Below are 13,368 nucleotides of genomic sequence, written 5' to 3' on the forward strand. Positions count from 1 at the left end.
CGGGAACGGCACCAGAGGGACTTTCCCTTGAGAGACCTTTGAGGAAACGCCGGGCGGTTTCAAACGCCACCTTCCAGGAAGGCTGAAACTATCGGCTGGTCCAAAACCAGTCCCCTGTGCCAGCCAGGCACGGTTCCCCACTGAGAGGTCCTCTGTGGCCCCAAAGCTGGGTGCTGCAGGGCATTGGGTGGCTCCTCTTGGTGTTTTTGCAATATTTGGGGACAAAAATGGGCTTTTTTTAAGGTAGGGATTTCCTAGTGGGAAGAAGTTGTGGAGGATCCATCCTGTGCCCTGCTCAGCACGTGACCCACCCTGGTAATCCTCACCAGCCCCCCTGCCCCTGTTTGACAACAAAACAGCCAAGGGAGAATTATCCTGGGGGAATGGCACTGTGCCAGGGCCAGGACCCAGCCTGGAGACCCATCCTACAGATCCATCCCAGGGAGGGTGAATTAAGACTGAGCAACCAGCGCTTGAGCACCATCAGTGCAGTTTGTGGGCACCCCAGGGTGCTCAGCACCCTCAGTCTGGCACTCAGCATCCTCTAAACTGAGCTGACCCCACAAATGGTTTTGGGGGAGCGTGGGGATGTCACGCTCTTGGTTTAGAGTGAGGACTCCTGGGTCCCATCAGCATCACCATTGCTGTGTGATCCACCCTTCTTCTGCCTGCCCTCTGCTGCAGGCTCCAGAGCCCTGTGGTGCCCAGCACCGCGGCATCCACTGCTCCTGCTGGGAACAGAAGCCGATGCGGGGCCTCCCACCTGGAGGAACAGGTTGGGCAGGATTGCTCTTTGCTGGCGTGCAGGGTTGCTCCTGGCCCGCAGCCAGGGCGGCGCTGACGGAAGCGCAGGATGAGGCTGGGCCCTGTCCCACCATGCTTCTGCATCTTATCAACCTCACTGCGGGGCTCCCCCATCCCCGCTTCCCGCTGGCACATCTCCAGCTCAGTGCTCATGAGTACGAGGGCTACACGGGCAGAGGGTGTGCACACCTATGTCAGCCCCGGCAGTACAATCCCCACCCTCTGCGTGAGTCACCAGCTGCCCAGACGCGCAGTCACAGCAAAGTTTCTTTACTGCTCAAAACAGTCCTGCGGGCATCCATGGTCCTGAGGTTACCATATGCACCACAGTGGGCACACGAGGGTGTCAGAGCACCCCAGCGCACTGTGCACCGCATGGCAGACAGGCGTCAGGTCGTTTACGGACCCCATAACTAGTCCTTCATGTCCATGTATATGTTCCTAAGCAGGTGGGCACACTCCCGTCCCCCTGGAACCATGGGGATGCACTGGGACCCACTGTCACTGCAGGACCAGGAGGCACCTGCCTCTGGCACAACTTGTTCTACAAGCCTGAGGGCACAGCCTGGCACTGCCCGTCCCTGTGTTCATAGCCAGCTGGAGGAGCCAGTTGCTGGCTGTGCCTCAGACGATGCTGTGCCTCACACCGGGCTCATGAGGCGCCTGGAGATGCAGAGGGGTCTCCGGGAGGTTCCGCCGGCAGCAGACGCAGTGCAGGAAGTCAGCGATGTTGTGTCGGAAGAGTTGGCGACAGGGGTGCAGGTACTGGAAGAAAAGGAGCATGAAGTAGATGCCCAGGCAGTAGCCAAGGAGCAGCTGCACCACCAGCAGTGGAGTGCAGATGTTCTCATAGATGTCTGTCTTGAAGAAGTACCAGAGTATGACGAGGGCTGTGTTTTCCACCAGCCGGGCCACGTAGTACACGACCACGCGGCCCCAGTTCTGTGACTTGTCAATGAGGTCCCTGTCGGCCAGCTTAAGCTGCACGGCCGACCAGCAGAACATGTTGATGCCGGCGTAGAGGAGGGTGAAGGCACAGAGCACCACCACTGTGCCCAGACGGCTGAAGTTCTTCTCGATGTTGTCAGGCAGGCGGGTGCCACTTCGCCAGAACTGCACCCAGGGCAAGAAGAAGACCACCAATAGGTTGGCCAGGGCTATAGGGATGATCCAGTGCTTGAAGACCGTGCTGAAGAGCACAAGGACAGCCACACGAGTGGAGATCTCCAAGCTGCGCCACAGCACGATGCAGAGGAAGGCCAGAGGCCGCAGTTGGACCTTGTAGTCATCGTACTTCACCTGGATGGCCAGGATGTTGCAGACGAGTGCCCCGTAGGTGACTGACACCAGGCAGATGCCCATGAGGATGGCTGCAGAGAGAGAAGACAGGGCAGTCAGGCAGCGCTGGGGACCGGGTTGTGTGCCCAGCCTCTCTGCTGCCCTGGGTGCGAAGCATGGGGTGGCAACCCTGCATGCAAAGCATAGAGTATCAGCCCTGCGTGCAAAGCGCAAGATGCCAACCACCAGGGCTTGCAGCAGGAGGCTCAGTGTGAGCGCTGCTGGGACAGCTCACGGCTGCGGGTGACAGACCCCGTGATGCGGTGGCTGTGAGGGAACTGCAGGAAGCAAGAGGCTCTGCTCCCAGCTTTTCTCCCTACACCACTAAACCAGAAGCCTTTGCCAAACTGAGCCTGTTCGTGTGCTTCAACCAGACTCCAGCCCCCCTGCCCTGTGCAAGAAATTCTGCTCAAGGAGGAGTGGGGCATGGCCTGTGCTGCAAGAATCTCTGCCTTCACCTGCACCAAAACCCACACCGCCATAGCCCACCATTCCCCGTGGGAGCATCTCAAGAGCTGCCCTTGTTTGGGGGCTGCGAAGCCAACGTCATTTGTAGGGAACACCGGAAGCTGCTCACATTCAGTGCAGCCAGGAAAACCGTGATGGAGAAAAAGGGAAGTGTCTGACTGGTCCCAGTTGTGCTGTGCCAGCAGTGCCAGTTGCGAGCTGTGGGGCTGAGCTGAGACAGCTGAGCTGTGAGGGAATCACTCGAAATGTGTAAACTGGGATTTGCTTCCTGCATCTGCTACTGGAGAAACGCTGGGCTCAATCCTTCTGTCTCCTTCTACTCCAACTCCCCAAAACACCCTCACAGGGGTCTATGGCCAAGGAGAGGGTTTCTCTGAGGCATGTCCCATGTTCCCCTTTCCATGAGCCCACCATGGGCACTGGGGACAAGGCCTGAGCTCCCAGCGCAGCTGAGAGAGGGCGATGGCAGCTCCTCCACGAGGCACTGCAATTGGAAAGGTGCAAGAGCACTCCCGCGTGCCCAGCTGGGGAGCACGCTCAAGTGGGAGTTGAAAGCTTGCTTTGGCACATCCAGTCCCTGAGCAGATAAACACCCCAGGAGCAGGTAAAAGAGCCTGGGAGGGGCAGCGCTGGGCTGGGAGCTTCAGCTGTTGGAGAAGACACGGAACTATATCTGGCAGAGGGAGACCAGTGAAGCCAGAGCCCATGCTAGCCTGAAAACCCAGTAACTACTGCAGACTGGAGCAGCCTGGGACAGGGACACGGCATCTTCATGGGTCAGGGCACTGGGTGGATGGCACAGCTCCATAGGACAGATCTCTGCAGGCACTGTGGATGGAAGCAAAGGCTGGTGCCTTCCCACTGGTCAGCTCTTCCCACTCTTCCCAGCCTCACTCCAAGGTGGAAAGAAGAGTGCCAGACATAGGAAAACCAAACAGACGACAGTCAAGTGCTGAACCTCTGCAGCTTGTGCTCCATGTTTAGGGGAGTTGGTGGCAGCCATGCCCCCAGCAATCCCCCTGAGCTTTGTTTGGATGCCACACTGGCACATGCAGCAGAGGAGCTGCCCCCAAGCCTGGTGGGCTCCTGCCTGCATGGCTCTAAGGGAGGCCATGGGCCTGAAACCCTTACCTCGTGCAGGAGGGATGTACTTCTCCAGGACGCTGATGTAGAGCTGGAGGGTGAGCTGTGGGGTGGAGCCCAGGAAGGCCTGTATGACCGCCATGCGCTTGAAGGCGTTGCGGTGGGTGGCCAGCCGGCGCACAGAGTGGCCCACCTCCTGCTCCATCTCCACTTCATAGCCTTTCCGCAGCCGCCGCTTGCGGGTGATGGTGACATAGGGCTCCTCCTCCTTCCCTGACCAGCAGTAAACCACCAGGGCCTCCACACACCTGTGGGGACACGGCAGCCGTCACCCCCGCCAGCCTCCCCTTTGCTCCCCAGGCCTGTTTCCAGCAGCTCCAGTCTCCTCTCACCCTCGTGCTGGCCAGACCTTACTCTTACTGGGCTCAGCCCAACTGATTTGGGAAACTGCTCAGAAGCGCTGCCGGCAGTTCCCAGCCCTGCGATGGCAGGATGAGGGCAGCATCCTGGCAGGATGAGGGCAAGGTGACATTAGGTCTGTGCATACGCCTGGTGGCTGCTCCTCTGCTCCAGTACTCAGGGTGAAATGTTGGGAGCAGGAGGACAATGACCCCAGTGAGGGGTGAAACAACTGCTGCAAGAGGTGAAGCATCTGTGGTAGGAAACCACAGCTCTGCTGGGAGCTAGAGCTACACAAAGGGGTTAATCGCTCTCCGGCTCTGTTTTCCCCATTGGCACAAAACGCATCTCTTCCTCTAAGCAAAGACAAGAGAAACCTTCTGATACCATCTTTGATCTCTCCCCTTGAGCAGAAGGCTTCTACACATTCTTCTTGGTGGGAAGGCAGGAAGGGGAGCGCAGGGTGAAGCCGGGTGTGACATGGGCTGATAAGACAGGGCTTCCGCAACCCCCTCCCTGTAGGGCACCCTCACATGCAGGCAGGGGAGGCGGTTTTCTCCCACGCTGCTCCCCACTGCAAGGCCAGCGGGTAGAGGGACCCTCAGCCCCTCCACACACAGCCATGAGGTGGGTGTGCGTGGGCCAGAGGTGATCAGCAGAGGAGGACCCATCCAACAGGCTTGGCTTGTGCCCAGGGACGAGCTGGCTCTGGGATCAACAGGATGTAATTATTTATGAACATTCACTAAGACAGCAGAAGTTGCTCTGTTTCAGACCCAAATGGAATGAGGTTTTTGGATAAATTCTCTTGCCAGATCAGGCCAGTGCTCATGGCTAATTCCAGACTCTAATGGGAAAAGTGTTTTATCCAAAAGATCTGGCTCCAAGGGCAGTTCCAGATGGCTGCCAGTGCCCTGCCAGACCTTCTCAACAGTCTGGGCTCCATCTCCACCCAAGGAGCCCCCTCTGAGCGGCTCTGGCACTTGCAGGCAGCCAAGCACCATGGTAACCACCTCAAACAGCTGTGATGAGTGTGGTGAGAGCTGCGGGACCACCACAGGCCAGCACGGGCTGAGGAGGACCCACAGCCCTTCCTATGGCTGGCAGTGCCACGATGGAGCTCCCCAGCCGCCTCTGAAGATGAACCATGGTGATGAGGACACCACTAGCACCCTGCTCGTTTCCGGTGACAGAGGAAGTGTGGTGCAGGCCATGGTGTTTTTGTAGCTCTACAGGTGTGGTGCACCCTGAAGCATGGCTGTCAGCGTGCCCTTGGAGAATGAGCCCTGCAGAGATGGTGGGTCTGCCGGGCCACCAGCTGCACCCGCTATGTAGTCTTGCCGAGCAGGATTGCTAGGCTGACGGCAGCATTCCCAGGGAGGCACCACAGCATTCCCAAGGAGTGAGAGATCTCTCCAGCTTGTGCAACATCCACCCTCTCACCCTCCTCTACCCAGTGGGGTCCAGTGGCCCCCAGCTCCTACACTCAGCTCCTCTCCTCCACAACCCATAAGCCCCACCCATCCCAGCTCCGGGGACCTTTTAGGGAAGAACCCCTGTTCCTATTCACCCTCAAGCATCAGCGCTCTCAGCAAAGACAATGGCAAAATCCAAAGGCAGAGGGAAATGCTGGCTGCAGAAAGTGACCCTGCAATGAACCTGCTGGTGGCCGAGCAGAACACTCTGTGGGCCCAGAGCAGCAGTGCCCCCAGGGAGAAGGGGGCCAAGGACTCAGCTGGAGCAGCTCTGGGCACACTTGCTGCATGGCCAGATTTCTGCTAACAGCCAGTGGCTGGAGAGTGCTGCTCAGCTCAGCCCCCATCTCTCCTCTCACCTGGTTCCCAAGCACCATGGCAGGGTCCCTGCATCCTATGCTGGGGGTCTCTGCACCCCTTGCCAGGGATCACTGCATCCCATGCTGGGGTCCTCACATCCCATGACAGGGTCTCCATGTCCTATGCTGGGGATCTCTGTGTCCCATGCCAGAGCGCCCTGCATCCCATTCCAGGGGGCTCCACGTCCCATGCCAGGGATCCTCTCGTCCTTTGCTGGGCATCCCCTCATCCCACACCAGGAGTCCTGTCGTCCCATGCTGGTGTCCCCATGTCCCATGATAGGGGTTCCCACATCCCTCGCTGTGGTCCCTGCATCCCACACCGGGGTCCCCACGTCCCATGCCAGGGATCCCCACATCCTTTGCTGGGGCTCCCTGCATCCCATGCCAGGGGTCCCCATGTCCCATCCCATGATCCCCATGCCCCATGTCAAGGGTCCCCACACCCCATGCCAGAAGTCCCCACGTTCCATGCCAGCATCCCCACATCCCACACTGGGGTCCCCAAGCCCCACGCCAGGGACCCCTTGTCCCTTGCCGTGGTCCCCACGCCCCCCATCCCAGCCCTCGCTCACCGGATGAGCGGCCCGAGCTGGAGCAGGTGCAGGAGCAGGACGAGGGGTCTGTCGCGGCTGAGGTCGCGGTGCACGAAGATGAGGGTGAGCTGCACCAGGACGGAGGGGCAGAGCACGAAGAAGATGGTGAGCGCCAGCCAGAAGCGATCGTCGGAGTGTCCGTAGGAGAAGCAGAGCGCGGCGGCCGCCGCCCCCTCCCCGCAGAACAGCGCCGTCGAGAACACGATGCCGAGCGGCGGCTTCGCCCGCGACGGGGCGGCGGGCGGGCAGCCCCCGGGGCCGCGCATCCCGCTCAGCCCCGCCGCGGCGCCATCCCGGGCTGCGGCGAGACAGGAGCCGGGCTGCGGGGCGGGGCGAGCGGGGCGGCACCGGCCCGGCCCCGCGACCCCGCACCGGCACCGCCCGCCCGGGACCGACCCGGGAGCCCCGCGGCACAGCGCCCCTGCTGCACCCCCGCTCCGAGAGCACCGGGGCACAGAGCCCCTGCTGCACCCCTGCTCCGGGAGCACCGGGGCACAGAGCCCCTGCTGCACCCCTGCTCCGAGAGCACCGGGGTACAGCGCCCCTGCTGCACCCCCGCTCCGAGAGCACCGGGGCACAGAGCCCCAGCTGCACCCCAGCCCCAAAGCCCCACCTGCACCCCTGCCCCAAAGCCCTACTTGTACCTCTGCCTCAAAGACCCTTCTGCACCCCTGCCCCAGGACAGTCTACCTGCATCCCTCCCCAAACTCCCCTCCTGCACCCGTGCCCCAACACCCCTCCTGCCCAGGAGCCTCTGCCTCAGGACACCTGACCTGTGCCCCTACCCCAACACCCACCTTCACCCCTGCGCCACGAGCCCCTGCCCCAATTCTTCCACCTGCGCCCCTGCCCCAACACCCCTATCTTTATTCCTCCCCCCAAGACCCCCATCTCTGCAAGAACCCATGCCTGAGCACACCCCACTATGGTCCAGACCCACATTCCAGGCCGCCCTGCAGCACCCACCCAGGGATCCCCCACCCCCCAACCACAGCCCTGGGCACTCTGAGCCTTTGGGCACCTCCCTAGGACTCCTCCAACATGTCCTCACCCACCTGGGCCCCAACAGCAGCAAGTAACCCAAACTGCAGCAATGTGGGGCTCCCACCTGGAGAGGTGCCAGGCAGCCCCAGGCAGTGGGACAGGAGGGGATGCCCGTGTGGGCACCAGCCCTGCCCGCATCTGCCACACCTGCCAGTGCTCCCTGCACCCACCAGCACCCCAGTTCTGGGGCTGACCCTGAGCCCCAGCCCCAGCGCAGCCTGTGATCCTGCGCTCTGTGTGTGGGAGGAAGGGGGTTGCCAAAGCAGGGAGGGTTTTGGTTTCTCAGAAGTCAAACTGCAGCAGGGACACCCCTTGGGGTCGGGTGAGCAGTTGGGGTGAGTGCGCAGAGTTGGCCTTGAGATTTGGGTAGGGTGTTAAGGGGGAGATGTGGCTCCAGCATCCTGGGTGCTCCTGCACCTGGGCGGGAGGTGGTGAAGACCACCTTGTCCCACAGCTGAGCAACAAGGTGCTTCTCCCATTGCCTTCAAGGACCCACCTTCAAGGTGATGGGTCATATGGACTCACTGACAGAGCCAGAACTTACATTGTTGAGCCCACTGCTCAGTCCCACATCCCTTCCTGTCTATTCCACCCAGGGAGACCAGTTGACCTCCACTGCTCAGTCACCAGTGCAGCGGTGGGAGCTTCCCACATGGATGACCATGGGGCTCCCTGCTCTGCCTGGGACATGCCCCGGCCACGGGCACCAGCCCTGCCTGCCTTTCCCCCACCAGCCCTGCCTTTCCTCCTGCGTGAGCACAGTCAGCTGCCAGCACGGTGATGCACACACGCTGTCTCGCCCCAGCGCGTGCTGCCTGCCAGATTACTCAGTCCAGCCTGGGCACATGCTGGCTGGCTGGGAGAGATGGGACAAGACAAGGAGGATTTGAGGTCGGCCAATTTTCCCTGATTTAGGCAGACCGGGAAGTCTTAGGTAACTTATAAAAGGCACTGGGTGTTCATTCCTTGGCAGCCAGGCCAGCTCACAAGGAGGTGCCCACACTAATGGCAGGAACGCTGTGTCCAGCACTTGCCTGATCCTGCGCAAGCCAAAAGCACGAAGCCTCCCAAACCCCACTTTCCCTCATTTTACCGGGCTGGAAGCGTTACCAGAGCTATCAGGCTTATCAGCAGCAGAGCTGGGAATGAAACCGCCTGAGACCTTGGAGGCTGAGTCTTCCCCAATGGCAGCTCCTGCACAGAAGCAATCTTGGTGGCTGCAGCTGCTCAGCGCTTTCTTTTCCTTCCAACACTGGACAGCTGCTTTGGGAAACCACAGACACCATGAGCTCATAGGGACTGGCCTGACCAGCGGGGATGGGAGACCTATGTGTGATCACTCAGCTCTGGAATGATAGTTACATATTTTCAAGCTGTTTTTAGAAAACAGCCTCTCCAAAAAAATCCAGAGCAGGGCAGAGGGCAAAGGGAACGGCGTCCAAGTGAAGGAGCCTGCCCATCAGCTGAGTGGCTCCTGCAGACGCCTGGGGTGGGAGCTGTGCACGGGCAATGGCTCCACCAGCCCTAGGGCTCAGCCTGGCTTGGCACTCAGCTGGCAACGGCACATCGTATGGCACTGCCAACAGCGCCCACACTTCTGTATTAGCAGCAAGAGCAACGTGCAATTTATACCATTTATGCAACTTCCATTTATCCAAATTAAAAGCATCCCCCAGGAGCCTGGCAGGCCACCAAGCCCTCGGCTGAGCAATGCCTGGGCTCCAACTCATCATATTTTTAATTTCATCTTTCCCTGCTTCATGATGAAATACTTAAGAGCAATTGTTTAAGCAGTCAAGAATTCCAGTACTGCGTCTGGGAGCCTCAGCAGCTGTTAGGGGAATGGAGGAATGAAACGTTCTCACAACAGTTATTATCCCATTTTCTGACCCAAGCATGGAGAGGCAGCAGGCTGTTTTCTGCTTCACGCTATGAGTCACCCCTCAAGCCTAACCCTACTTGTCTGCAGCTCAGCACTGTAAACAGACCATGAAACCTGTCTGTAACACCGATAGCATCGGCGAGCGATCCTGCTCATGCTGCCTCCGCCACTCCCTGTGCCTGCCCGCTCAGCGCCTGTGCCTCTGCCTGCAAACCCAGCACGGCTTGAGCCGCACAGACACCCTGTGACACTGCTGTCACAGAGCCGCTGGCTGACCCAGAGCTGCAGCAAGCCAAGAGGAACTGCCTTGGGAGCTAAGGGCATCCCACTCGAGTGTTGCCATGTGCAGCGGCCAGATCCTGGGCCAGCAGAGCAGGCACCTGCTGGCCAGCCCTCTCTCTGAGCCCTCCCAGGAGAAGAGCAGCCATAGTCCATACACATGAAGAGACCTTCGAGGTGATGCAGTGGAAGCGCCTATTGGGGTAAAACCTGAGGTGCCAGAGGGAGACTAGCCTGGTCTCTCTAGGATCGCTTAGGAAAGTGAGGGAGTTTAGATGGTTGGCAGGTTATTTATGTTACAGCAGCTCATGTGTTTTGCAGACCCCAGTGTCAGGAGCTGGAATAAGAAAGAAAGGCGAGAGGGAAGGAACACTGTTTTCCCTGCACAAGGGTGGCACTGTGTCACCTGAGTTCCTGCTGCATGCACTACCATTCAGTAGTCTCTCATCCAGGGATGCTCAAGTTCAGCCAGTGCATACAAATCTCAGTTCTCCTGTTCCCACAATATGTGCCCTGCCCTGGAGAGCATCCCGTTTTCATTATTTTCTTAATCCCAGCCTTCATTATTTTTTTAATCCCACTGTTCACACAATGCACTTCGAACACAGGGTTGTGGCAGTGTTGGCTGCCTGTTGTGGGAAACAAGGGATTTGCTGTGGAGTTTTTTCAGTCCTTTGCATGCCTGCAGACACGCAATGGTATTTGTGTGTGAGAGCCCGTGTTGTACGTGGGGTGGGAGCAGGCTCCCTCACTGGCTCTCACTCTGAAAATAGCCACGTCTGCTTTATACATGCCTGCCTGGCGGCTCAGCTTCTGTAAAAGGAGAAGAGAAAAGCCGTTTGGAAATGGCAGAGGCTTCTTGCCAGAGCCCTTAAAGAGCCCAGATGAGGATTGGTGCTGGTACATTCCCACAAGCTCTGCTCGCCTCTCCCCAGAGCGCTGCCGCTGCACTAGGACCCGAAGCAAACATTGCTAACAGAGAGCTCGCTGGGACATGCCAAGAGCTGCCGGCTTCCCAAATATAGCTCTGCACACAGAGGTGCAGGCAGCTGCTCAGGGTGTGGGGATGGCCGTGCTCATCCCCCATCACCCTTTTGGATCTCAACACTCCCTAGGAACATGCTCTGCACTGAAGATTAAATATTCAGCTGGTGCCACACGGAGCAATGGTAGGGACGTGATGATCCCCCAAAGCCCCCGTGTGCTGGAGGCAGTGGAAATCACCAAGTGTTCCCCAGCGAACAGGGGACACAATTGTGTCCCCCTCAGTGCAGCCACGCCGCCCTGACTGGAAGGGCTGGGAGCTTCCCAGGAATTTGTGAGCCGGGAACTTTTTACTTAGTTTGTAAATGGCTCTGCGAATCACTGATTTTCAAAGCCTAAACTGTTTGGATTTTGCATTGCTTTCTCAATAACTCAGCTGTGTTTTTTCCTGCCCCAGCAGTCTGTGGAATAGTTTCTCGTTGGAGAAATATTTTTTCCATTTGCTTCATCATGTGGCTGCTTTTGCCACTCAGTTTCCTCATCCAGCTTTGCTCCCTTATCCTGCTGGGAGAAAAACCTGTCTGCCTTGAGGACCTCATCCTTCTAAATCTCACTGCAGGCTGGAGGCTGTGCTGAGCCCACCACCCGGCTTGGTGCTGCTGGAGCCAGGATGCTCCTCTGGCACGGGCCATGCCACTACCACCTCACAGCTTAATTCTTTAACAAGAAAATAGAGTTGCCTTCCTTGGGTGCATTTATAGGTCTCTGCAATAGTTACACGTTTTGAAATCGTGTCTCTTTGGCTACAATCCCAGCTCAGGCAGCAGGTGATGCTGTAACACTAAACGAGGCAGGGAGGGTTAAAATTACTTTTAATTAACTGATTCTCCTGGTCCCACCTACTGGAAGAGTATATAGCCCCAGCAGCGTCTGTGCTTGCTTGGGCATTCTGACAGGCAGGAGGGATGGTTTATGCTCTCTTTTCCCCCCGTGCTTTGCTGCAGGAAAGCAGCAGGAGCACTGTAATGCTCTATATAAAAACACTGTGTGAGCCCAGGAAGGGCTTGTAGCCATCGCAGGGGCATCACAGAGCTGTGTGAAGCTGGCAGCTTCCCCATGCGGCAGGGAGCGGAGCAAACCCTGGCACAGGACCCTGTGCTGAAATCCAAACCTCTCCTGTGAATTTGTGTGTGGTCTGCCTGGGAAGCACCCAGTCAGAAATTGGGTATTTCATCCAGCTTTGGTGTCTGCCGCAGGTTGGTGGTGCCGATGGTGGGGGAACAAAGACAGCTCCAGAAACGCAACCTCCCTTGCTCAAAATAGCTTGCAAAATGGTTGTTGGCATGGCAGCAGGGAGCGTGGCCAGTTTGCACTGCACCCTCTGTGCCAGGCAGGCCACAGTGCAAACTGGCCATGCTCCCTGCCACCACGCCAGCCTGCCAGCAAACATCCCCCATGCCCCAATTCATCACCAACAGGTCTTCTTGTCACAGGCTGTAATTATCTTGCATTTCCAGCCTGACCGTGGGGTGTTCGTCTGTAATTAGCTCTTGGGATTTAGGAGCTTGTATGATCCGGGGTTATGGTTAGCCACCAGAGCTGTCCCAGGATTTAAAGGGACGATGCAGCTATTTGCATATATCTACTGACTCGGTGTGCTGGTGCCGTTGTCCGATGTGTTAAATAGAAAGAAGAGTCCCTTTGCAAAGCCTGTGCATGTCCTCGCCCTGTCACGGCTGCCTTTTTGGGCAGAGCTGATGTGGCCCCAAGCCATGCAGGACAGCTTGCAAATATTTCTGCCAGGACTTTTTGGTCCTTCCATCATCTCAGTTTTGGTGCCACCCCAGCTCGAGGCTCACGATAAATGCCACAGCCCCTAGAGCTCTGTGCTGCCCACTGCTTTCCCTTGCAAGCTGCCATTCCCCTCCTGCAAGCTCCCCCAACCGTCCCGCTGCCTCCCCCCCACTCTGCTCCTCACCCTGGGGCTCCCGAGCAGGGGGTCCGGGTGTGCCCGATGCCGGCTTGGGCACATACTCACTGGATCGAGGGAAGCCAAGACAGGGCAGCCCGCCAGCCCGCGTCCACCTGCGCTTCTCTGCAGTCCCTGTAGTTTCCCCTCCTTCCCTCGCCTGCGACACTCCAGCAGGCAGAAATAGCCCCAAAACACGTGCTGCCTTCCGGGAAGGGATGCCAGAGGCTGAGAAGCCCTGGTGCCCCGGGCACAACCCTCCCTCAGGGGCTGCCACTCGCACCAGCAGTGTTAGGGGATCCAGCCCAGCACAGTGCTGGGGCGCGGTCCGGTAACAGATCTGGTGAAGAACATCTCCGGTTATCCACTCAGATAATAAATTTTGCCTTAGAGTTTCTCACCTGGCAACAGTCACCACGGAAACCCAGATGGCTGCTGCGGGTCCCCACTGGCACTGCCGGGGGGTCCCTGTGGTGCTGGCAGAGGGGGCTCTGGCTGCGCCCTGGCTGGCTGGTGGCGTGGGCGAAGGGCCAGCTGCCCACACAGCAACCTAAGCCCAGGCCCACGAAAACGCCCACTGATGCGGGCATGGCCCTCATGCTGCCTCTCCAGAGACAAGTGTGGGTTTCACCAGATTTGGAGTGGATTTTGAGGTTTTCCTGACAGCTGAGCCATGTCTGTGTGCATT

At 58.5% G+C, this 13,368-nt stretch overlaps 1 protein-coding gene across 2 annotated transcripts; it reads right to left on the reverse strand.

Moving 5' to 3' along the window:
• Positions 1-3: 3 nt before the first annotated feature.
• Positions 4-12,866, reverse strand: XKRX (XK related X-linked). 2 transcript variants are annotated; one of them, XM_054075769.1, is made up of 4 exons: positions 8,677-9,913; positions 6,502-6,820; positions 3,742-4,001; positions 4-2,174 (listed from the first exon to the last, which is right to left on the reverse strand). In XM_054075769.1, the coding sequence occupies exons 1-4, from the start codon at positions 8,858-8,860 to the stop codon at positions 1,429-1,431; spliced, it is 1,509 nt and encodes a 502-aa protein (XP_053931744.1). In that variant the 5' UTR covers positions 8,861-9,913; the 3' UTR covers positions 4-1,428. The 2 variants fall into 2 exon arrangements, with proteins under 2 accessions (XP_053931744.1, XP_053931746.1); XM_054075771.1 differs by lacking the exon at positions 8,677-9,913 and adding an exon at positions 12,750-12,866 and having other exon boundaries at positions 35-2,174.
• Between the last annotated feature and the right edge of the window lie 502 nt (positions 12,867-13,368).

The sequence above is a fragment of the Cuculus canorus genome, chromosome 10 (genome assembly GCF_017976375.1).
Source record: "Cuculus canorus isolate bCucCan1 chromosome 10, bCucCan1.pri, whole genome shotgun sequence".
Taxonomy (NCBI): Eukaryota; Metazoa; Chordata; class Aves; order Cuculiformes; family Cuculidae; genus Cuculus; species Cuculus canorus.